A 26,764-nucleotide genomic window follows, 5' to 3' on the forward strand; every position below is an offset into this window, starting at 1 on the left:
TGATAAAATGTAGGAGTTATGAAATTATTTATAAATTTGAAATGCAGCTATCATTACATAACTATAATAAACCAAGACTACTCATAATTTTGGTAGCTCAATTGCTCATACTTAAATACACTGTCTTAATAAATATTCCATGCCCTAGAGGGCTGGTTAGCTGTTGAATTGCAGATGGACAACAGATAATTAATTACAAATGGGTCTTGTGCTGCAATATTTAATCACAAGAATCTCATGATACCACAAGTCAGCCATGCTTTATTAAATATGCTCAAAGATCATTTCACAATTATTCAATTATTGTCAAATGGATGTGGAGGTGAATGTAGTAGAGTTGGAGCAGTCTGGAACAGCAGGTATTTGGTTCGTGGTGGCAGGGGGCTAGTGATAATGGAAACTGGATATAAAAGATTAATTCAGGTTGAGATATAAAAGGCAACAATTGTGATAATCTTGTGGGGTCAAAGCAGGCTGGCTGTAGTCTCATACTGGAAAGCACAAGGGCCTTGAGGTGCAGGTGGGAAGGAGAGAATAAGTGTGAAAGGAGCTTCTTCTCGACAGAAAATACCCATAGATGGGACAAGTTGTAATTGACAGATTTGTTGATGACGTGTGTAAACTGTTGAGTTCAATTAAAAAAAAAACGTGTGAACGGAGCTACATTTTTAAACAGACCTAGCTAAAAGAGGGTACAGTTCTCCTGTTTAATAAATGGTTTGCAGTGGATACACACAATAATTTTGCATGTCATATCAAAACAAAATTTACAAGTTGTTTTATGCTACTGCCTGTGTTTGGCAGTCTTTGTGCATATTAACATCACATTCAATGGCAATCTGGAATTGATGAATTATAAGATTGTGAGTCTGATTCAGCTCCTTTACATAATGCACAAAAATATTGTACCTTACAAAAGGTCTTATGGACCATTTTTATCTTCAGAGAGGAGCAGATTACAATTCATAGGAGCTTTAACACTTACCTTATTGTGTTCTACTTTGTGGGTGCTGAAGTGTTTCATTTTTAAATGAGAGTTTGATCAACTCAGTTGCTCAGCAAACATTGAAGGATTTTGGAACCTAAAGCAAATTACTGAAAAGTCATGCCTCACTACCTCAGCTCTGCAAAATAAATTAGTTAGGTCAATGTTTTGTTTTATAATTGATTCCAGAAAATGGGAAGTAACAAGAATATATTTTTATAATACGTGCTCAAGAATAAGTCTTTAACATTAAACCTAAATAGGTTATTCTGATAAAATTTAGCCAGCTGTTAAACCAAGACAATAATTTGGAAACATTAGTTATACAAAAGTTGAAAATTATCTAGGAGTATTTTCAGAAATATATATTTATATGCAAGCAATATTAGGAGTTGAAGGCTCATTCTTCATAAATACCAGAGTTAATACAGTATAAACTCACTAGCATTTAAATTCAATTAATTTAAATAAACACTGTTAAATGTTGCAAGTATACATATTAAATCATATCCACTGAGGCAATTCATAATCTAATACTGACATATTCCTGCAACATTGAGATGTTGATGCACTAATTATACTGTCAAAGAGTCATCTTTTTAAATAAATATTAAAGGAAGGTCCTGTATCGCTGACTTAGAGATCCCACTTCCTTATTCAAACAGCATAATTTTATCATGGAGTCTTGCTATACATTCTTCCAATGCATAACAGATTAGTTTTCCTTCAGCTCAATGTCTGTGGGATGTTATAGGCACAAAGTGGTCATCAATCCTGCCCATTCATAACTTCTCACATTTAAATGTAAGTGAGACACTTAGATATGACAATTTTAATGTTTGTAGAATCATTAACACATCATATTCATCAATAAATATTTAACATATTATAATTTGTCTAAGTAAGACACTAAACATCAATAAAGTTAATGATTTAACAGAAAATTGTAAAGAATTATATGAATCAGAGACAAGACATGATCACTATCCTCAGTGTGTACCCACACAAGGTAACTTAAGTATGAGAAAAAAGGTGGAGTTAATTTTACTCAAAGCTGACAGTAATCTCTACAGAGATTGTTGCCAGACAAAATGGCTGAGCTGAACTAATTGAATACAGTACTAGCAATCAACATTAAACTTCCTCTATGAAAAGCTGCTATTTTGAAAGATAGGTAGAGTAAAGCAACATTACACCAGTAAGAGCAATAGAGTTCCAAAGGTTCTCAAACCCATTGGGATAGCAATGTTGCAACCTCCCCACCCCCACAAAAAAAAACTACAAGGTCTTGTTATCTGTGGAATTAGTAGTGCATTTGTGGAGAGGCAATTAATACTACATAAATAGAAGGATATACTGGATGCTGTAAATGGAGGATACACAAAAGATCATTCAAAACATTAAACTCTGGTCCATGCTGCATTGATGAATGGCAGCTGTTAAGTACAAAGAACAGACCTTCAAAATTGAAAAAGAGAATCTGTATATTTACTCATATTAAACAGAACATTGCTGAAAAGAATGATTAAAATTAGCTTTTTTTGTTAGCTATTTGTTTTCTGATGGTATCGTACCTAATAATGGTGCAGCAAGGTGCTGCAGCGAATCTCTATCTTTTTGGAGATGGTTGCTCAGCTGAGATATGCAGATTAATTTTTATGGGTGTTTATGTGTGCTTAGTAAGGCCATAAGTAATCAGAAGATCAAGGGTAACTTTTGTGTTGGAGATCAATGCCTTAATGGAAAACAGAAAAAAATTGAAACTAACAGTTCATATTGGGATGTGATACAGTAAAAATCCAAAGTATAAATGGAGAAAGTAATTTTGATGCTCATTTGGTGAAAATAAATGTCAATTCATGTTGGCATTTTATTCTAGAAATTTACATTGATTCTCGTGGCCAAAAATTCAGTGCATTTTCATGTTACTTTAGAATATTAATAATTATTCTAACTTAAGAAACACTAAAAAAACTCCAGATGCTGGAATCTTGAGTGAACAAAGAGAAGCTGAAAGGACTCAGTAGGTGGAACAGCATCCACAGAGAGAAATGGTCTCAATAAAGGGTCCTGACCCAAAATGCTGACTAACCATTTCTATCCAGACCCATTGAATCTCCCCCACTTCTCTTTATTCATTCAGCAATACAAACTTGTTCATTTTCAAATGGAAAAGTGGACAAAGAAATTCCAATATGCATCAATTAATATCATCAAAGATATTTAACAGACAAAAAATAAAATAAATTCACATTAATGAAGAGATACAAATCTTTTCTCATGTGACTTGTAGACATAATTATCAATATAAAGAATAAATAATAGAGTATTAGAAATTATTTCCATATTTGCACATTGAACAGCAAGTAACAAGATTCTTTTTTCCTGTGGGTGAGGCAGAATTACCACTTACTGATAGTATAAAAAAAACTGAACTTAACATACACATGTAAGCACATAAATAAATGTAAACAAACTGCAATACAGAGGAAGAAAAAATAATCAATAAAGTGCAAACGTGAAAGTCCTTAAATGAGTAATTTACTGAGTTTGTTGTTGAGGGGTCTCATGGTGGAGGGTAGCAACTGTTCGTGAACCTGGTGGTGTGAGTCTTGTGGCACCTATATCTCTTTTCTGATGGCAGCAGTTGTGAGAACAGAGTGCTGGGTGGTGTGGATCTTTGATGATTGCTGCTGCTCTCCGACAGCAGCGTCCCCTGTATATGTTCTCAATAGTGGGCAAGGTTTGGGCTGTGATATCCTGAGCTGTGTTCTCTACCTTTTGGAGGGCATAATGCTCATGGGTATTCATGTCTCCATATCAGACTGGATGCAACCAGTCAGCACACTTTCCACCACATATCTGTCAAAATTTGCTGTGGTGTCATACCACACCTCTGCAAACTCCTGAGGATGTACAGGCACTGACGTGCTTTCTTCATGATGGCATTAGTGTGTTGGATCCAGGAAAGATCCTCTGAGATAGTCACTCCCAAGAACTTAAATTTGCTCACCTTCCCCACCTCTGAATCCCCAATGATCACTGGATTGTATCCCTCTGACTTTCCCTTCTTGAAGTCAACAATCAGCTCCTTAGTTTTGGTGATATTGAGTGCAAGGTTGTTGTAGGTGCACCATTCAGCCAAGTTTTCAATCTCCATCCTGTATGTTGACTCATCCCCTTCCTTTATGCAACCCACTGCTGTCAACAAATTCATAGGTATAAAGTGAGTAGAACAGGAGGCTAAGAACACAGTCCTGTGTTGCTCTGGTATTGATGGAGATTGTGGACGACATGTTCTTACCAATCCTCACTGATTGTGTCTGGAAGTAAGGAAATCCATGATCCAATTATACAGTGAGGTGTTTAGTCTCAGGTCTTGGTTTGCTGATTAGTTTTGAGTAGATGGTGTTAAGGGCCAAACTATAATCAATGAACAACATCCTGATGAATGCATCTTTACTATCCAGATGTTCCAGGGCTTTGTGTAGAGCCAGTGAGATAGCATCTGCCATAGACCTGAAGCTACAATAGGTGATCAGGAACATATCCATGCTACCACTCAGACAGGAGCTGATGTGCTTCAACACCAGCCTTTCAAAACACTTCATCATTGTTGATGTAAGTGCTACTGGTCAATAGTCATTAAGGCATTTTACTATGCTCTTCTTAGCACTAGTATGGGTGATACCTGATGAAACAGGTAGGTACCACACTCTGCTGGATTGAAATGCTAAAGATATCCATGAATACATTGGTAAATTGCTCAGCACAGATATTGAACTCAGCCAGGTACTCCGTCCTCGATGGATGCTTTCCTCGGACTCACTCTCCTGAAGGCAGCAGGCACATCATCTTCAGATACAGACAGGATGGGATCTTCACTGGATGTGGTGTGCAGAGGGGTGGTTATTTTCTCTTTCTGTGCTCAAATCGGGCATAGAAAGCAATGAGTTCCTCTAGGAGTGAAGCTTTGATGTCTGCTGCTGCACCGGATTTGGTTTTGTAACAGGTTATTGTATTTAGGGCCTGTCATATCTGTCAGGTGTCCCTTGTTGTTTTCATTTTCATCTGGAATCTCTATCTTGCCCGGAGATAGCTTTTCGCAGATCAAACCTGCTCCTTCTCTATTGATCTGGATCTCCAAACTTAAATGCCTGTACTCTCTCGCATCAGCAGGTTCCGGATTTCATTGTTCATCCAGGGTTTCCGTTTGGGGAAAACCTTGAATGATTTGGTGTGGTGCACACTTAACCACAGCTGTTTTGATAAAGTCTGTGACAGCCTTGGTGTAATCGTTCAGATTCTCAGCTGAGTTCTTGAGCATTGCCCAATTCACTGAATGAGAAAGTCCAGTAATCATTCTTCAGCCTCATGTGACCACCTAGCTGTCCTGATCTCTGGAGCCTCTCATTTTAGGCAGAAGAACAGCCAAAATACAGTTTCAGGAAACAATGGTAGGCCTTCCTTACGTTGGTGTAGCTGTGATCAAATGTGCTAGGATCTCCGGTACAACAGGTTACAGGCTGGTGGTAATTGGGCAGGAATTTCTTGAGACGGGCCTAGTTAAAGTCACTATGATTTGTAGTGTGTCACAGTGAACCATCTTTTGTTTACTGACCACATCATACAGTTCTCCAATTGCCTATTTTTAATCAGCATTGGAGGGATATAAATTCCACTGATGAGAACTCTCGAGGTTGATAGAAGTGTCTCCATTTAATCAAGAATTGTTCTAAGGCAGGTAGGTCAACATAACCCCAATGACTGTGCAACACTCAGTATTAACGAAAAAACAGTCAGCACCCTCTCTCCCTTTTCCAGAATCCAAGTTCTGACCCAGTCTATGAAAGATGAAACCATTTGGTCAGACAGCGGTGTCTGATGTGTTCTCTGTTAGCCAGGTCTTGGGGCAGCAAACAACCGAGACTGGTCGTACCTGTCTCTGATAAAGCAGCCTTGCCCTCAGGTCATCAATTTTATTCTCCAGTTATATGGACGGTAGGGAATTTAAAAAAACAGACAAAAAAAACCACACAAAATGCTGTGTCCATTATGTAGTAAAAGTAAAGATACACACAATGTTTCAGGCTTGAGCCCTGTATGAGAAAATGCCAGCAAGCGTCTGAACAAAAAAGTGGGTGGGGGGGAGAGAAGGGGTGACAAAGGAAGGAAAAGATAGATGGAGAAAGGAGGGAGGGGACAGCAGCAATGAGGGGGAAGAGGGGTGACTGGGTGGGTAGGAGAATTGGAAAGACAGGAAATGAGGGAGGGAAAAGGCAAGCAGGTTTAGAGGAAGCCAGTAAAGTCAATGTTAATACCATTTGGTTGGAGGGTGCCCAGACAGAAAATAAGGTGTTGTTCCTTCAATCTGCGGGTGGTCAAGGAGGGATAGTACGCAAGGTCATGGACAGACATTCGAGTGTGGGAATGTGACCTGAAATTGAAATGGTTGGCTACTGAGAAGTTGCTGTTGCAGACAGAGAGGAAGTGCTGAGTGAAGCGATCTTCAAATCTGCCACCGGTCTCTACGATGTAGAGAGTGCCACAAAAGGTGCATCAGATGGAGTAAATAAGTCCTCTGGATGTACAAGTGAAGTGTTGCTTCACTTGAAAGTCCTGATTGAGGCCCAAGACTGGTGAGGGGGGACGTATAGGGCGCAAGTGTTGCACCTCCTGGGGTGCAATATGTGGGAAGGGATGAGTGCATGAGAGAATCATGGAGGGAAAGTTCCCTGTGGATGGCCAAGAGGGAAACGTGTTTTGTGGTGGGATCCTGTAGTAAGTACCAGAAATTCCGAAGGATAATGTGTTGGATGTGGAGGCTGGTGGGGTGCTAGATGAAGAAGAGGGGGATTCTATGTTTGTTGCATCTAGGGGCAGCAGGGGGTCAGGGCAGATGAGTGGGAAATGAAGGAGATGCAGATGACGGCTAAGTTGATGATGGTGTGGGGGGGGGGGGGGGGAAGACACGCTTGTGGAAGATTTGGACTGGAAGACCTCATCTTAGGAATAGATGAAAGGGGTGGAATCCTTGCAGGTGACAAGGTGTGAGGAATTGTAGTCCATGTAATTGTGGGAGTTGGAGGGTTTGTAGTACATATCAGTGGACTGCTTGTCTCCTAAGATGGAGACAGAGAGATCTAGGAATGGGAGAGTAGTATTGGAGATGGACCAGTTGAGTTTGAGATCAGGGTGGAAGTTGGACGCAAAATGGATGAAGTTGACAAACTCATCTTGGGTGCATGAGGCAGCTCCAATGTAGTTGATGATAGACCAGAAGAGTTGAGGGGTCTTGCCTGTGTAGGCTTGCAGCATGGCTTGCTCCACAAAGCCCACAAACAGGCAGGTGCAGCTGGGACCCATGTCTATTCCTTTGATTTGGAGGAAGTGGGATGAGTTATTTAATGAGGACAAGTTCTGGCAGGCAGAGGAGGGTGGTGGTAGAGGGTGACTGGTTGGGTCTTTGGTTCAGGAAGAAGCGAAATGCTTTCAGACCTTCTGTATGGCAGATAGAGGTATGAAGGGATTAAACATCCATCGTTAAGATGAGGTGGTCCAGTTCAGGGAATCTGAAGTCATTGAGGAGATGGAGGGTACATTTAGGTGGGGAGGTATTAGACCAGAGGAGAAAAGATAGGATGAAACTAGTTTGGTGGGGCAGAGGCTGGCAGAAACAATGGGTCTGCCCAGGTGTTCAGATTTGTGAATCTTGGGTAGAAGGTAGAAATGGGCAGTGCGGAGGTGGGAGAGAATGAGGTTAGTGCTGTGGAGGGGAGGTGACAAGAAGTGATGAGGTTGGAGAGAGTGGCTTGATGTGCCATGGTGGGGTCCTGTGGGAGGGGTTGGTAGGAGGAGGTGTCAGAGACCTGTCAACTGGCTTCAGAAAGGTAGAGGTCAGTGTGCCAGATCACTTTTGTCTGCGGGTTTGATAGTGAGGTTGGGATTTTTGTCTCCACACACTTTTTTTGTGAAATTATGGTAATTTTATTAAAATATTTGCTAAAAACACTTTTCCTCCACAGTATACCATCTGAACATTAAGCTGCATTTCTGTAAACACATTTAAGATATGGATCCAATAAAATTGCCTAAATGGAATTGAAAATGATGGAGTTGCTTGATCAAATTTTCAATCAAATTTAACTTTGTACTTATTTAATACTTTTCATTTCTTTCAGTATTGAGGTTCTGTAGGATTTTTCCAGCTTTTCCATATATTCCAAGTAGCTGATAACATGAAATCCATGGATTGCTTCCTCCTAAATAATGAAAATTAAAGAAATTGAAAATTATTTAAAATTATTGTAATTAAAACACCATGACAATGCATTTTCAAGTAAAAAAAAGGTAACTGTGGAGATTTTACAAAACAAATACAAATCTACACACGCAAGTATTTAGAACTGTATACCCTCAAAATCTACATACACAAGTATGTAGACAATTGAACTGTCAAAACCACTACCAACAGATGCAGTTATGTCATTATGGGGTTTTAACAATATTACGTACCTGTAACTTACAAACTAAAATATTCCTGCAACCTATAGATTACAGAAATTCACAAGAGTACAGAAACTATAAGAGGATTATACTCAATCATTGCCATCTTGCTAATTACCAAAAAGTCCCAATTTATCCCTTGGATATTTCTCGGAAGACATTGTGGTTATCAGTGCTAAAATGATAGTCAAGAATTGGCTGACTGCTAGTCCCTCAGGATCAAGGATAATTTGCTTCCACTTTATATATGGGGTTCTGAAACATATAGAGCATATTTGACATCTGGGTGGGTGGGTGAGTAGTTTGCGATTTGGTGGACCATTTATGTAGAGCTTCCGACACATTGACTTGATTCTTAATACAATCCCAAATATTCCATCTCTATTTGTAAGCTACAAATTCACAGGAATCACTGGTGACATTGTATTTTTTTTTCAAGCTGGCTTTGAGAATATCCTTTTTTAAAAAAAAACTCCTTAGTCCATCTGTTAATATTTTCCTGTCATGGAACTTAGAATAGAGAGTATTGTGTTTGTCCCATGGAGCGACTGTTGGCCTGCTCATGACTTTGGCTCACTCATGTTCCTAGTTAACTTGAAGAATTTTGGGGAGACTTCAAATGCTGGTCTTCACTAATAAAGACTCTCTTGGAGAATAATGGAATGTATAAAAATGCTAGAGTATTGGCTGCTACTAGACTTACTTCCTGATTTCAATTCCTCTGAGGTCCATTAAAGGAAGCACAGTAGATGACACTCATTCAGTGTAGGCAACCACACTCTGCTTTATTTTATCAAAAGTGGAATTGATACTTCCATCCATTTGATCATTTTAATTTTTCCCCAAGACAGATTATTGAATTGGATTAAGATAGTGAAGATTTGCCTTAGGTAGCTTTGAATAGATCACATTTTACTTCCACTGAAATGTAAATACAGAGCAAAATATTTTGTTCTAACTCCATAATTCTACATGAATTAAATCATAGAAGAGATTGAGGCAGTAGCAATTATTGTTATTTTTCCAAATGCAGGAGGTGACCTTCAGTCACATAACCTGAAGGTCAATTAGGAAAATAATCCTGTTCAACGTCACTGAATAATTACATCATAGCTAAAATGTAACATTGAAGAATTAAATAATTGCCTAATGATCTATAATGAATAAAATTAATTTTGCATTAAAAAGATAAAGTAAATCAAAATTTGAATTTCTAATTTCAGACATCTCCACAATGAGTAAGGTACACGTTTACAACTTTATACACATTTTTTTTGTAAACATTATACACATCAATATATAGATTGCTGCCTCAATCTCTTCTATGATTTAATTCATGTAGAAAAGCAAGATTTTCAACAATGATTTTACAGTATTCTCAGTCATTTGCCAAAAACACTAACATTCAAGATTAAAATACTTAACTAGTGGTTTATTTCACCACAGAGTGAAGAAATAACAAATTATCTCATAAGAGTCTATTAAATCACTGTTGCATCTAAGGCAAATATAGAAGTATAATTATTTTTCTATTCACATGCTTGGTTTGCAGTTGTTCAATTACTGTTAGTGCCACATCAAAGATCCACCAGATGACTTAGTTCTAATTTTTTTTAATGGGAACTCAATTTCCCAATTTAAAAAAATGCGATTTCCCTGCTGAATAATAATATACTTACATCCCAGTGTATGAATGGATATTTTTACATTTTTTATTCAGTTTATCTTCCGACTATTTAAAGCTTGGAAGCAAACTATAGATTTCTGAAGAAATTACAAAATATTGTGTTTCATTTAAGCAGGTTCTGTTTTTAATATATTTACCTTTTATTGATGGGCATTCAAAGCAAGTTTTTTTTAATTTCACGCATAAATAATTTGGTCTGCGTACATGATTTGATGGGCAAAATTAAAAGTGAAGGCAAAGGAACTTGTCATTAAGGTGAGGGGTAGATGCAACATGTATGTTTCAATACATGACATTAAAGGAATCTTGAATCAATATCTTTTTATGTGATTGTTTTAAGGAATTGTGCTCTTATTCACAGCATTTTGTTTCTGTTAGTACTTCTGAAGGATTTTTCTTTGTTAAGCATACCAAGGTTGATTCCTCTGATGTACAACATTTATCACCTGCAACAGCATGAATTTTAGTTGTGGTCTTTATTGGAGCATAAACAAGGGAACAAAATCACCACATTTTGAAGTTATAATATTATTATTCTATTACTATTCTTTTCACTTGGCTCTCTCTCTCCTTTTGGAAATAATCAAACAGAGAAAAAGTTAATTGTTTACTTTCAATAGAATATCTGAAATAGCAATTCCACAGAGAAGAGAAATGGGATGCTGCATTAAGCTGTGCAAGTTTTGTTTTATATGCAGTGACTAGTTCATGTGGACAAGATTAGTGGCTTTCAGGACTTCACAAGATATAACTGCCAACATGAGTATATCCTGTTTATTCATATTTTTAAAGAACTGTCCATTAACCAGTATTTTATCCATGCTAAATTATGTCCCTCAATCTCATGTTCCCTTATCTTGCACAGTAACAATTCACATGGCATCTTATTGAATGTATCAATCCAATTTAATACAGGGCTATTTACAGTCTAGTTTTGACAACTGGGAAATACACCAACACATATTTATTGTCAAGTTTTGTTTTTTTTTTCTTTCCAAAACTACTCACCCATTCAAAAATCACTTTGCATCTAAATTCATAAATTGAGAATAGTCATAAATTCTTATATGACACCAAGAAGCTATTTGACCCATCTTGTATGTACAAGAACCTTCAATTATTCCAAATCCCATCTTATTCACAAAGTTGGCAAAATATTAATTTTCATGTTTTTTTAAATCGGTTTTGCTGCTTCACCAAACTTCATTACTCATCATAAAGAAAATATTGTATATATTTCTCACTTTCAAAGTACAAGACATCATACTCTTCTACAGTAACATAACATAACATAACAATTTACAGCACGGAAACAGGCCATTAGGCCCTTCTAGTCTGCACTGAACCAAACACCCCTCTCTAGTCCCACCTCCCTGCACAATGCCCATAACCCTCCATCTTCTTCTCATCCATATACCTGTCCAACCTTTTCTTAAATAATACAATTGACTCCGCCGCCACTATTTCTCCCGGAAGCTCATTCCACACGTCTACCACTCTCTGAGTAAAGAAGTTCCCCCTCATGTTACCTCTAAACCTCTGCCCCTTAATTCTTAACTCATGTCCTCTTGTTTTAATCTTTCCTCCTCTTAACGGAAATAGTCTATCCACATCCACTCTGTCTATCCCTTTCATAATCTTAAATACTTCTATCAAATCCCCTCTCAACCTTCTACGCTCCAAAGAATAAAGACCTAATCTGTCCAATCTCTCCCTATACTCTAGATGCTTAAACCCAGGTAACATTCTGGTAAACCTTCTCTGCACTCTCTCCACTCTGTTTATATTCTTCCTATAATTGGGCGACCAGAACTGCACACAGAACTCCAAATTAGGCCGCACCAACGTCTTATACAGTAGTTTATCAATTCGTTTCTTTTTCTATTATAACTTCCTGTGCCTCTTGGAGATAGTCAGAAACATTGAGATATTTGTTCATTTCCTCATTGAAATCACTTAAATATATGCAAAATATCTCTTCAGTAAACGTTTAGCTACTTGTCACATCCCATCAGTCAGAGAACATTTCTTTCACTCTCTTTCAGACTTTTACTTTTCCACTGATTACTGACCCATATCACGTTACTTCCAATTTTAATTCATCATTTTTATTAATAACCTCTTCTGCAGAGTCTCAGCAAATATAAAGACACTTTCATTGAGTGTGATTGCCTTGAAGCTATGAGACATGTTTGAGAGAAGAGATTTCAGAGAATAAGTTAAGGCTACTGCCATATTAAAGTGTCTCCTGCTGGACTACAAATATTCAGTCATTGTGTTTTTTAATAAGAGTGTTTCGGTCACTTAATTTTTAAAAATCTAGACATACAGCACGGTAACAGGCCCTACCAGCCCACAAGCCATGCTGCCCAATTACACTCAATTGACTTACCACCTCCGGTACGTTTTGAAGGGTGGGGAAACCCCATGCAGACACAGGGAGAACATACAAACTCCTTACAGACAATGCAGGATTCGAACCCCTGTCCCAATCGCTGGCACTGTAACAGCATTGTGCTAACCACTATGCCAACCATGGTGCTTCTTTAGATGTGTCACATTTGCATTAATACATGAAATATGATAGATTATCCTATTTTGACTCACCAAGATGTCTCAATGAATCGAATCACGTTATGCCAAGTACTATATGGCAGTGCAGCTATATCTAGAATATTTTGGAAAATTCATTTCAATAATATGCCATTTGTTTGGTTACTCAGCAACACCAAGGATCTGAAAAAGCTCAAAGGCTACTTGGATTATATTCATTTGAAGCAGATTCTGAGAGGTCTATTCTCAAAGAGAGTCTCCTAGGACATTTTGTTTCTTCAGCATTTGAAAAGTTCCCTTAACGTGAAAGACTGATATGATCTGAAGAGAAACCAAAGTACCTCTGGGTGTAGAGAAGGCCTTCGACAGTTTGGAATGGGACTTCCTGTTTAAGGTATTGGAAAAATTTGGACTGGGTCAAACATTTATAAATTGGATGAGGACATAGTATCACAAACCCCAGGCCAACATTACCACAAACAAGCAGATGTCTCCAGTGTTCCCGCTAAGCAAATCTAATAGGCAGGGCTGCCCTTTGTTGCTAGTTCTGTTTATATTGGCCATTGAGCTACTGGGGGAAACCATTAAGTGGGATCCAGACAATAATGAGTTCAAGGTGGGCCAGGTGGAACACGAAATCAATCTATTTGATGATGATATGTTAGTACATTTGATGGGCCCCATGGAGTCTTTGGCCAAACTGAGGACCACACTGGAGGATTGTGGGAAGGTCTCGGATATAAAGTAAATTTGGACAAAAGTGAAATTATACCTTTGACTAAAGGGAATAAGAGTGGACAAAGACTTATGCAATGTATACAAGTTAAATATTTCCTTTTGCTCTGGAAGAATGAGGAGAACTTGGTTAGATGGAGAGCTCTGCCCATAACATTAGAGAGCAGAGTGAATTGTATAAGAATGAAGATGATGCCAAGACTGCAATATCTTTTTGAAATGCTGCCAATTCCGTTGCCCCAATGCTTCTTCAAGATGCTCAATGGACATGTCAGAAAATTTTTGTGGAATATGAAGCTAGAGGCTTCATGGAAAAGTTGATATGGGAATTATAAATTAGGGGTTCTAAAACTGCCTAATTTCAAGAAATATTATTGGGCATCCCAGGCAAAGTTTATTGCCTCACTATTTGAGGGAGGTGGACCCCCTTCCTGGGCACAAATTGGACTACACGCAATAAGGGAAAGGATGGAAGGAGAGTTTATATACAAATAAGCACCAAATTAATTTTTAAAAAGATAGATAACCCCATATTATAAGACATGGCAAAAAATACATCAATGCATTGAGGGAACAAATACTTGACTCTGTAAATTATAGTGTGTGGTAAGAAAAGGTTTTCTATTGTTTGTCTGCATTTGCATGAGTCTTTGAAAATAAAATATTCAAAAAAAGTTCCCTTAAGGTTTCTGCATAAACATCCTTTTGTAGATAATTGTAGGCTCTTACGGTCACTCAAAAATTCCAAACCTAAGGTCCAGTCAGGTTGCACATATTTCTATTTGTACATAATTAAGCTGTTTCAGTTGAGCGGTCAACCGATTTTTAAATTAAAAACTTTTTTAATGCCGAGAATTTAACCATCACATAAGCCAATTTAAAGCTTCTGATTCAAGTTTGTTCCACTGGAATAACAAGTTCAAAGCAACCAGCAACACACAAAACCATAACCCTATCTAAACTGTTGTATAATTTTCTAAACTTTTCCACATAATTAATTTAATTTAAAAGTGTACTTTTTTTGTACATTATAATGAACCAGATTATAACAATCAAATATTAGTTTAAGCAATGAAAAATATATGTTGAGCGAGACAAGTAGGCTTTTTTTGTTGCTTTACTTTGAGCAACAGTTGACAGCCATGGTGGATATCATTCCATTCACATAGAGTATTTATTTTCCTGGATGTTCTGGAAATGAGATGATGTTAATTTGGACAATAAGTTTGATATATTCCACATGGAGGTTTTGGGACAACTTTATATGACCCAATAAAGCAAAATCATATCATAAACAATGGAAAAGTGGTGACTGGTGCATGGATTCACCCCCTACCCTATTCTCTTGATGGCTGTCCTCTAGGTCCCTCACCATATAATTTTAGCCAGATAAGAGCACTGCTACAGCATGGCAATTGGCTCCCAACTCTATCTCTCCCCTGCACTTAACCTGTGCAAAATAAGAACACAAGACCTTGCCAGTTTCCTAACTCAACCCAACAGAAGCTCTGAATTCTTGCACAAATGCCTGCCTCATTTCCCGAGCTTCCCTTCTCTACCTCATGACCAACAACCACTTGAATTTCTTCACCAATTCTGCAACGATGCTGCTATTGAAGGAAAAGCCTTTGGGTGGCAGTCTGATCACATGATACTTAGGAATCCTGTTGCAGAACATTTATGATAGGGTACTTGCACATTTGACAGCCATTAACTTTAATTCACACTGATGATTTTAAAAACCAAGGAATTTTTAATCGATATACATGGACAGCTACACAATAATTATTTTCTAGAATTTATTCTTAAATTATTAATTAACATATTTATAAATAGGCCATGGTAGTGGGGTTTTACAAACTGCAGAGAATCACAGAAGTCTAAAGATGCTGCGGTTGTAGTCAAAACACAACAATTTTGGATGAACTCAGGTCATCTCATAGCATCCATAGGAGGTAAAGACATACAATAAACATTTTGGGCCTGAGTACATCTTCAAGGTATGAGCAGAAAACAAGCAGACTGGGAGAGAAGAGAAAGGCAGGGGAGGAGCACATGCCAACCATCAAAAGGTGATAATTGGACAAAGAGAGGAGGACAGGAGAGAACTGATCAGGGGAGGGGGTGGCTCTGGGAATGAGGAGCTGGAGGAAAGAGTCAGAGGAAAAGAGAAAGAGAGAGAGGAAGAAGAAATAGGGTTATGGCAAGGGGAGAGATTGGGGGAGGGGGCTAATGGAAATCAGAGAAATCAATGTTTATGTCACTTGGCTGGAGATGTCCAGGCGAGATATGAGATGCTGCTCCTCCAGTTTGAGGGTGGTAGTCTCAATCTGGCAGTGCATGAGGCCATGGACAGACATATCAGCATGGAAATGGTGTGGGTGGGGGGGGGTTGAAATGGGTGGCCTCTGAGAGATTCCTGTTATTGCAGCAGACAGAACAAAGGTGCTCAATGAAGTGATCTTCCAGTCTGCGTCTAATCTATCCAATGTGCAGGAAATGATAAAGGGTGCATCACATGCAGGAGATGACCCTGTAAATTCAGAAATGGTGTTACTTCACTTGGAAGGACTGTTTGGGGCCCAAAATGGTGGTGAGGAAGCAAGTGTTGGCACAAGCATAGCATTTCTTGTGGTCACAGTGGTAGGTGCTAAGGGGGCAATTGGTGGGAATGGAGGAGTAGGCAAGTCTGGAGATAGTAAGATGTGTGTGGTTGTGAGTCCACAGTGGCAGAGGCTAGTGGGGTAGTAGGTGAGGACAAGGGGAATGGGTCAGTAAGTTTTCGGATGATACAAAGGTTGGAGGAGTTGTGGATGGTGCTGAAGGTTGTTGCAGGTTATAAATGGATATCTGCAGGATGCATGGTTGGGCAGAAAAGTGGGAGATGAAGTTCAATCCAGATAAATGTGAGGTTATGCATTTTTAAAGGTCAAATCGGAAGGCTGAGTACAGGATTAATGGTTGGATACTTAACAGAGTCGAGGAACAGAGGGGCCTTGGGGTCCATATCCATACATCTCTCAAGGGTTCTATGCAGATTGATAGGATAGTTAAGAAGGCCTATGAGATGCTGGGCTTCATTAATAGGGGGATTGAGTTCAGGAGTAGAGAGGATATTTTGCAACTGTGCAAATCTCTGGCGAGACCACTCTTAAGAGTATTAAGTTCACTTCTACTCGCCTCTTTATAGGAAGGATGTGGAAGCTTTGGAGAGGAGCCTGAATTGGAATGTAAGTCTTATGAGGCAAGGTTAGCAGAGTTGGGACTTTTCTCTTTGGAGCGAAGAAGGATGAAAGGAACTTAATAGAGGTTTACAAGATTCTGAGAGACATAGAATCATAGAGCCAGTGCTTTTTATATCCCCAAGGGCATGAATAAGAAACACCAGGGGACCTCTCTTTAAAGTAAGGGAAGGAAATTTAGGGGAGACATCAGGAGTATGTTATTTTTTACACAGTGAGTTGTGGATGCCTGGAATGCCTTGCCAGTGATGGTAGGGACATTTAAGAGACTTTTTGACAGGCACATGGATGAAAGAAAATTAAGAGTAGGAAGGTTTCAGCATTTTTTGGTAGGAATATATAGGTCAGCACAACATCGAGAGCCGAAGGGCCAGTACTTTGCTGTAATGATCTATTATCTATGTACTGCATATGTATCGTTTGTCTGTGTTTTATGTCTGGTTATGTGTTTGCACGGGTTTGCACCGAGGACCAGAGAACACTGTTTCTTTGGGTTGTACTTTTACAATCGGATGATAATAAACAAACTTGAATTTGAGCCCAGTGACCAATAGCTGTTGAGCAATGAAGTTTACCCACTGATGAAGAAGCTGATGGGTGTGAAAATAAAATGGAGTGAAACTTGCAGATCTGGAAATATGTACAGAATGAATGTCTTGTTTCCAAAATATATCATTTATAGTTAAGTCTTCTTGTTCTAGATTTACCCAGAAGTGAATCTCATTCTCCAAACAATAGCTTCAAGAATGCAATATGCAGCTAATAATTGAACAATAGCCTTTGATTTATATGCTTGTCTATACAGTGCTAAACCAAATGATATGGCAACATTACATACTTTAATTTTTGGTTCTGATAGTGCTGCAGGGATATATAAGGAAATGCTCTACCGAACTACTTAAAATATATCAAAATTAATGGGAATGTGTTTATTCACTAAATCTTCATGCATTTTATGTAGACAAATAAGAATATTCCATTATTTAAATGTTTCATGATCAGGAACATGGTTGGCATAGCAGTTAGCCTTTACAGCGCCAGTAATCAGGACTGCGTTTTGAATCCTGTGATGTTTGTAAGGAGTTTGTACTTTCTTCCCGTGTCTGCCTAGGTTTTCCCTGAGGCTCTGGTTTCCTCCCACTGTTCAAAACCTACTGGGGGTGAAGGTTAATTGGGTGGGACTGACTCATGGGGCGAAATGGCCTGCCACTGTGCCGTATGTCTAAATTTAAAAAAAAATTAAAAGAATAAACATTCAGAAGATGCCCTTTGCTGTGTTTAATGCTCATTCTTCAATTTCAGAAATAAATATATTCAACACATGCCTTTCACTGCCTTATTCCAGTTTACCAGTTCCCCAGTGGCAACAGCAAATACCATGCAAGCAGAACATTTTACAGAAAGGCAGGATGAGGAACATGGGGTTGAGCTATCATTACGTCCATCAACTAGTTCAACATTTATTTAGATTCAAATGGCTTCATTCCTCAAAAAATAATTTGAATCGACTTGTAGTATGATTTCATACATGGACCAATTGTACTTGCATCAACAGCTGAAACATATAGATGGCTTCATCAATTGAAATGGATTGCAGCTACATATTTAACATTTTGATAATTTTATTATAGCAATTGTGTTTAATCACCCAAAGAGAAAATAGTATATAATTGCTTGATATGCACAAATAAGCATTCGTTTGATGTGGTGAATTACATTCAAGCCCAGGCAGCTTTATTTTTTCAACATTTACTGCTATACTTACCTTCAAAAAAACCTGGAGGTCCTGAGTTTGCAGGTGATGACGAATGTCTTGTTGTAAGTGTTTCAGCAGAGAAATGCACATGTAAACCTGATAATCAGGGCCCAAAGTTATACAGAGAGCAACATAATGCCCAATTTCAGTCCAGTTTAAATAGTTCCAGAAACATTGAGCCAGCCATTGTTGACAAATCTACATACAAAGAAAAAAGTGTTTACACATTTCACCTGATCACAGAAACAGACATCTGAAAGAGAATTTGAACAAGTCATCTTTATTTTGGGTGTTTTATGTTGACCACATGAGGTATCAAAAGGAAAAGGGCACAGGTACAAGGTGAGTAGAGGGAGTTTTAAATAGAAATTGAGGGGATTTTTTAAAATTCTCTCCAACACACAGAGAATGGCTGATCTGGAACATGCTGTCAGAGGACATTTAGACAACCATTTAAATAGGAAAGGGATAAAAAAGATACGGATCTAATATGAGCAAATATGATTTGTGTCGATAGGCAAAGAGATTACCATAGGTGTGGTGGGCCAAAGGGTTCGTTTCTGTGCTGTATGATTCTTTTATTGTAATAACACATGCCGTCATGAAATTGTGCCTGGTGTTGATTAAATCCTACACATCTAAGAGTATTGTTTGATATGGTTAGTTCTGTATGTCATTTAATCAGATTTTTAAATCTATAAAACTAATTTGATGATCAGTTTGTATTCATCATTCAATTGTGAAGTGCAACCATAAATTTTGTCTGAAAAATATATAAAAGTATGTACTTTTTTAAAAAACAACTCATTGATAACATTTTCTGCCAAATGTTCAGAAGAGTAGGTAGAAAATGCAAAACTACTGACGTCAAAAATCTGGATCCAGGGTTTATTTGTAATGGTGAATTATAACTTATTTAGTACTGATTTAACTGATTATTTCATGTTTCTTTCTTTGAATGGAATTATGATTTTAAAAATGCAAGAAAATGTGAATCAGTTTTATAACAAACCACAATATAAAATATAGAAAACATAGAAATATAGAACAGCAGGAGAAAGCATTTAGTCCTTCAAACCTGCTCCATCATTCAATATGATCATATGACTTCAGCAGCCTATTCCTGCAGTCTTTCCATATCTCGTAATCTCTTTAGCCAATAAGACAGCATCCAATTCCCCTTTCAATATGTCTAATGAACTAGAGTCAACAACTTTCTAAGGCAAGAACTTGCACAAACTTACAACTTCTTGAGTGAAAAAAGTTTATCCTCTTCTCAGTCCCAAATGGCTTACCCCTTATCTTTAGACACTGACACCTTGTACTGGATGAATATTGTCCAGCTCCCATTACTCCATGCATGACATGGAAAGAAAAAAAGCAAATGGGGGAAAAAAAAGAGTAAACAATGAAGTACTCCTGTAAAAATAATCTATTGATAACAATTCTGTCTTTTTTTTTGGCCAAACAGCTTCTTTCTTAGTAGTGGGTTTAGATTTTACATATTTTTAAAAAATAAAATAATATCACTACGATATAATCTGTTTGATTAAAATATAGAGAACCTTGGATGAAATGATATAATTTAAGTGTAATGTATCCTTTTGACTTTTAACATGTACTCTGTATTTTTGGATATGAAATTTCATATTAATAAAACATTGACAAAGAAAAGAATTTCAACAATAAGTTCAATGCAACTATTCAAAGTTCTCCATATACAATTTAAAAGCATACAAGGAAAAACATTAGGAAATTTAACTTAAAATGTGCCAGATTTTCAGGTCATTTTTTGATAAATCTACCAAGGGTTGGCAGAAACAGTGCCTGATTATTTATTACTGAAAGTGAATGCAACCAAAACATTACCACCTTGTCAATACATCTGAAACATTCCTATAAGTTATTTTTATTATATCCAGAGATAGTTTTCATGTATAAACATTCAACTACGCAAGGGTATTAAATTAAAACACACAGAAATGCTGGAACAAATCACACCATGTCCCTAGTAAGGACTCATATACTTTCTTTCAATTCCACTGTCTCATTGTGTCCATAGTTGGTCAAGATATATTACTGACATTTGAGGCCTGAGCCCTTCTTCAAGGTATAAGCAAAAAGCAGGCAAGTGCCTGAATACAGACTAGAGAGAGAAAAGGGGAAGAGTCCAGACCAACAGACAAAAGGTGTTAATTGGATATGGTAAGAGGCAAGATGAGAATTGATTTTGGCTCTATTAAAAAAAAGAGGGGGGGGAAAGAGAGAGAGTATGCGAGCTATAGGAAAGGAGACGGAAGAATGAAAATGGGTGGAGTTTACTGGAAACCAGAGATGTCAATTGGACTGTGACCAGAATGAAGATGAGGTGTTGTTCTCCAATTTGAAGGTGGTCTTAATCTGGTAGTGCATGAGACCATGGACAAACAAGTCAGCATGGGAATGGGTCAGGGAATTCAAATGCATGGCACTGGTAATGGCACCACTATTGTGGTGGATAGAGCTGAGGTGTTCAACGAAGCAATCTCACAGTCTGCACCCAGATTCTCCAATGTAAAGTAATCCACAACGAGAAGCACCACATGCAGTTGATGGCTCCTGCAGATTCACAAGTGAAGAGGGTGCAAGTGGAGTATCTTCTGCAGTCACAGGTGGAGGTGCCAAGGGGATGATTGGTGGGGAGGGAGGAATGGATAAGGGAGTCATGGAGGGAGCAGTCCCTGCAGGGGAAGGAGAGAGGAATATGTGTCTGGTGGTGGGATCATGTAGTAGTTGGGGGAAATTAGAATTTTTTAAATTGCACAGTGGGGTATTGAGGCCCAGGTCTTGGAGTTTGCTGATTATTTTTGAGGGGATGATGGCGTCGAATGCTGAACTGTAGTTAATAAAAAAGCATCCTAATGCTTGCATCTCTGCTGTCCAGATTATCCAGGGTTTTGTGTGAGCCAGTGAGATGGCATCTGACGTAGACTTGTGCTGTAGTTGGCAAATTGGAACAAATCCACGTTGCCACTCAGACAGGAGCCGATATGCTTCAACACCAGCCTCTCAAAACACTTTATCACTGTGGATGAGAGTACCACTGGTCGAAAGTCATTTAAGCAAGTTACACACTTGTCTAGGCCACCATTATAATTGACACCTGTTTGAAACAGGTGGGTACAATGCCCTGTCAGAGTGAGATGTTGAAGATATCTGTGAATACACTAGCCAGTTGGTCGGCACAGGTTTTCAGTAGTCAGGTGGGGACTCCGCTGACCAAATGCTTTTCCTGGATTCACTCTCCTGAAGGCAGCCCATACGTCACCTTCGGATATCAACAGTAGAGGATCATCTGGGGACATGAAGATGCGCAGTGATTCTTCCTTGTTTTGGTGGTCAAATTAGGCATAGAAGGTAGTTAGTTCATCAGGGATTGAAGCTTTGCTATCTCCTACAGCATTGGTTTTGTGGCAGGCTTTGTATTTTAGGCCCTCCTTCAGCTGTCACATATCTTTTATTGTTTTCATTTTTATTCCAAATTTCCATTTTGCCAAGGACATGGCTTTCTATAGGTTATACTTGTGCCTTGTGTAGTGTTCTTGATTTCCAGAGTTAAATGTCTGTGATCTGGCTCTCAGCAGCTTCTAGATGTCATTGTTCATCCAGGATTTTCTGTTGGGGAAAGCCCTGAATAATTTGGTGGGGATACACTTGTATTAAGCAGCTGACAAGTTGAGGACATACTGTAGTGAACCGAGTGACCATGCGAGTAAATGGGTCGAATTGCTGCAACACACGGCCAGTCCAAGATGCCATGGGTTCCACTTCACTGCTGAGAAGGAGCCCATGCCTAGTGCCACATGAGGGCTAAGGAGCCCCCCACTTCCGCGTAATGGCCAGCTGGCCGGAGAATGACACCACGAGGCAATGACGTAATTTCAGGAAGTCGGAGGGCACGTCACTGGAAGTGGGCAGGCCTGCGCAGAGACGGAGCAAATTCAAACCAGTAAAGTCAGTCTTTGTTTCACCCTCATGCTGTGTGGACGTCTCTTTACTTGGTAGCGCTGCCACAACAGTTGCTATAGTGGTGACCCTGATGGTTCCAATGTTTTGGAACCAGCATCAATCACACGAAAATCCAGCAACTGGCTGAATCCAGTCGCAGCACCGACCAATGCGGTCGGCGTTCATCTCCCAGCTTTCTGGGCAAGCCAGCCCAGAAACTGGCTACAGCTGGCTGAGTCACAGTTTCACATCAGGGGAATTGTTTCAGAGGACACCAAGTTCTGGCACGTCATCAGCACCCTGGACGCCGCCACAGCTGCCAAAGAAAGCTCCTTCATAGATAACCCACCGATGGAGCTCAAGTAGAAGCAGTTCCGATGTTTCCTCCTCGACACTCTAGATCTCAGTTGGCACGAGCGCACCATTAGAATCTTCAATATGCAGAGCCTGGGTGACAGAAACTCCTCCGAGTTAATGCATGAGATGATGGCCCTGGCAGAGGGCATATAGTTTCCTGTTCGAGGCACTGTTCCACTCGAAGCTAGCAGTGCACAAATCCTCAGCTGTTTTGGACATGGATTTCAGCGCCCTACACCTTGTAGCCAAGGAAGCAGATAGGCTGTTCTGCATGCCACAGCAAAGTTCCCTCCTCATACAACTAGTCTACGTGATTGGCGCCGCCACCTCGTCCAGCCCACCAGAAACACCAGCGGTAGCTACAGCAAAGGCAACGCGAAGGGCATGCAGAGCAAAACAGCGAGTACTGTTTCTGCCACTGCTGATGGGGCAAGAATGCCTCGTGGTGCACCTCCCCATTCTCATACCCCACTGTGTAAACCAACACGGTAATGGCAAATGGACAGGTTGGCCATCGATAGTGGCCTCGGCAGTTGGCACACAAAAAGGCTTACTCCACCTCAGAGGACCAAGAGGGATTTCCTCGTCGACACAGATGCAGAGATCAGTCTCATCCTGCCCACATACTTTGAGGAGAGAAACAACACCACAGGTTTTCCCCTGCAAGCGGCCAATGGGTCCTCCATTCCGAGCTACGGCACCCACCTGGTGCGCCATAGCGGCTGTGGGCAGGCGCTTCTCAGAGCAGATCTCCTCCACAACATGACAATCTTTCCAAGGATGTTATGGATCTGGAAGCTCCGTTCACAGAATTTTATATTAAGTCGGCTATGTTGGAGATACCAAATGGGAAATCACCAGGCGACGATGGATTTTCGGTGTAATTTTATAAAACCTTTTATGAAGATTTATCTTCCGTGTTTGAGGAGGTATTACAACAAGTGACTGAATATCATGAGTTACCAGAATCTTGCTCTAGTGCTTTAATTACTGTAATCCCGAAAAAAGACAGAGACCCATTGAAAGTGTCTTCGTATAGACCTATTTCTTTATTGAATGTAGATTAGAAGATTATAGCAAAAGTGTTAGCAAACTGACTTGCCAAGTATTTACCTAAATTGATACATGTTGATCAAATAGGATTTATTAAAAATAGAAATTCACCAGATAATATTCTTTGATTGATTAGTTTGGTCAATGCATATCGACAGCAGACCAATCATCCAATGGTGGTTGCGCTTGATGCGGAAAAAGCCTTTGATAGGGTCGAATGGGATTTTTTATTTAAGGTATTGGAGAAGTTTAAATTTGGCCCATTTTTATTGGTTGTGTTAAAGTTTTATATATCAACCCGATTGCTATGGTGGTTACAACTGGTCAAGTCTCATCATCGTTTAAATTGACGCGTTCAACTCGACAAGGTTGTCCATGGTCACCAGCCCTGTTTGCATTGGCTATTGAACCGTTAGCTCAAACAATAAGACAGAATGAACAGATAAGAGGGATGAGAGTTATGGATGAAGAGTATAAGATTAATTTATTTGCAGATGATGTTTTGACATATTTAACAAACCCAGAACAACCATTGCCACACTTGTAGGAATGTTTATTACAATATGGAACATTATCTGGATACAAGGTTAATTGGGACAAGAGTGAAATTTTGCCAATTGGAGAAGGAGACTATTCAGAGTATAAAAACGTTATAAAATTGAAATGGTTAAATATTTAGGAATAATTGTAAATACTGAGTATCAATCTTTATATAAGTTAAATTATGTTCCTTTATTAAAAAAGATTAAAGCAGATTTAATTAAGTGGAAAGATCTTCCGTTAATTTTTATTGGTCAAGTTAATTGTAGTAAGATGAATATTTTTCCCCGTATTCAATATTTATTTCAATCAATACCGTGTTCTCTTTCAAAGGGATTTTTTCAGGATTTAAATAAAGGCATGAGAGAATTTTTATGGAAAGGTAAATTACCACGGGTAGCATTATATAAACTTACTTGCAAGTATGTGTTAGGTGGGCTTTAATTATCCCATTTTCAAAATTATTATGAAGCAGCCCAGTTGAAATTTATTAGTAGACTGATGGATTTGGACCAATCCCCGAGTTGGGCTAAAGTTGAGATGGCTTGTATTTCTGAAATTGAGGTGCATCAATTTATATTTTGATGGAATGTAAATTTGTTGCGGGAATATAATATGCCGATATTAAAACATCTATTAAAGGTATGGACTAAAAAAAATAAGATTTTAGGATCAAAAGGTAAATTGTCAATTTTAACTCCACTATATAACAATCAACTTAGTCCTTTTTCAATGTTTAATAATCATTTAAAAAGTTGGGACTCTAAGGGTATAATGATGTTACAGGATTGTTTTGTAGAAAGACAGTTTCTTTGTTTTAAACAATTGAAAGAGCGTTTTGATATTGCTAAAAATTCTTTGTTTGTTTATTATCAACTTCAAATTTTGGTGAAATATATGTATGGTAGAGAGATGATTTTACCTGTATTGACGGAATTCAAATCTTTGATTTCTTCTATACCAAAAAAGGGTTATATTTCTGTTATGTACCAAGTATTACAAGACAATATGGATAAACAGGAATGGGAGAAGCCTAAGCTTAAATGGGAAAATGACTTAGCTTTTGTTTTTCCTGAAGATTACGTGTCATGATAGTGTTACTAAATTGACAAATATGCGGTATGGAATGGTTAATTATAACTTTCTACATCAGTTGTATTTAACCCCAGAGAAATTGAAAAAATATGGTTTTAGTAATTCGGATTCTTGTTTTAGATGTGGTGTCTGTACTAGTATTTTTTTTAAATGTTGTTTGGTCTAGTGTTTATGTACAACCATTTTGGCAAGAAATTAGGTTAATTTTGGAAAAACTATATGACATTAAGTTACCATTAGATCCATCTATTTTTTAATGGGTTATATGATTCCTTTAAAGGGATTAGGGTTGGATAAATTTCAGATTGCATTTGTACGCTTAGTATTGTCTGTAGCTCGAAAATGTGTTGCAAGTACATGGAAAGATAACATAGTGATTAATATAATGCGATGGCATAATGAATTGATAGCGTATTGTTATGGAAAAATTACATATAATCTGCATGATAATTTTTTTTGTTAATAAGTGGTTACCTCATTTGGAATATATGCATTTGATTTATTATATATTCTTAATTTCTGTTTATATATTTTTGGCTCTCCTTAAGAGAGCTGGCTGATGGGGTGGGAGAGTAGGTGGAGAGTTTTTTTAATTAAAAAAAAATATATATACCTATATAAAATTGTCTTTATGGAATCTATGCTGTATTATTACTAATGATATTTCAAATAAATAAAGTTTTAATAAAAAACATGACAATCTTTCCCTCTTACTCTACGGAGATGCTCTTTCCTGCCACTGACAATCCATGCCCTGGACCAAGACGAGAATGTCTCTCTAGTGGCCAAATACCCGGTTCTAGCATCGAACTTCCATGACTCCCACCTGCTACATGGCATGGAATACCACAGAGACCGCCATCCCCCCAGCGAATGCATGAGCTTGGCGCCTCCTGCCAGGTAAGCTCCAACAAGCTAAGACTGAGTTCGTTGCTATGGAGGAGATGTGGATCATCCACCATTCCAATGGCCTGTCGGCCTCCCTGCTCCACATGGTGTTGAAGATCTCTGGCAGTTGGTGATTACCGACGACTAAATGAGGCAATGTTCCTGGACTGGTACTCCAATCCTACTTGTGCAGGATTTTGCCACAAGACTACAGGGCTGCAGGATATTCCGGTACACCCCAGCGACATCCAGAAGATGACCAACATTACACCTTTCGGCTTCTTTGAATTCCTAAGTGTGCCTTTCAGATTCAGAAACGCAGCCCAGACATTCCAGCGGCTAAAAGACATGGTCAGCAGGGACCTCAACTTCATCTTTGT

At 38.6% G+C, this 26,764-nt stretch overlaps 1 protein-coding gene across 5 annotated transcripts in view; it reads right to left on the reverse strand.

Moving 5' to 3' along the window:
* Positions 1-1,954: 1,954 nt before the first annotated feature.
* The window catches only part of tbc1d32 (TBC1 domain family, member 32), a 235,636-nt gene continuing 210,826 nt past the window's right edge, over positions 1,955-26,764 (reverse strand). For 4 of the 5 annotated variants that reach the window (XM_069886881.1, XM_069886880.1, XM_069886878.1 and 1 more), the window contains 2 exons: positions 18,474-18,662; positions 1,955-8,247 (listed from right to left, as the gene is read on the reverse strand). In XM_069886881.1, coding sequence (XP_069742982.1) covers positions 8,140-8,247; positions 18,474-18,662 — 297 coding nt within the window. In that variant the 3' untranslated portion in view covers positions 1,955-8,139. The remainder of the gene's footprint in view (positions 8,248-18,473; positions 18,663-26,764) is intronic. The other variant, XM_069886883.1, reaches the window with a different exon arrangement.

This window comes from Narcine bancroftii, chromosome 6 (genome assembly GCF_036971445.1).
Source record: "Narcine bancroftii isolate sNarBan1 chromosome 6, sNarBan1.hap1, whole genome shotgun sequence".
NCBI lineage: Eukaryota > Metazoa > Chordata > Chondrichthyes > Torpediniformes > Narcinidae > Narcine > Narcine bancroftii.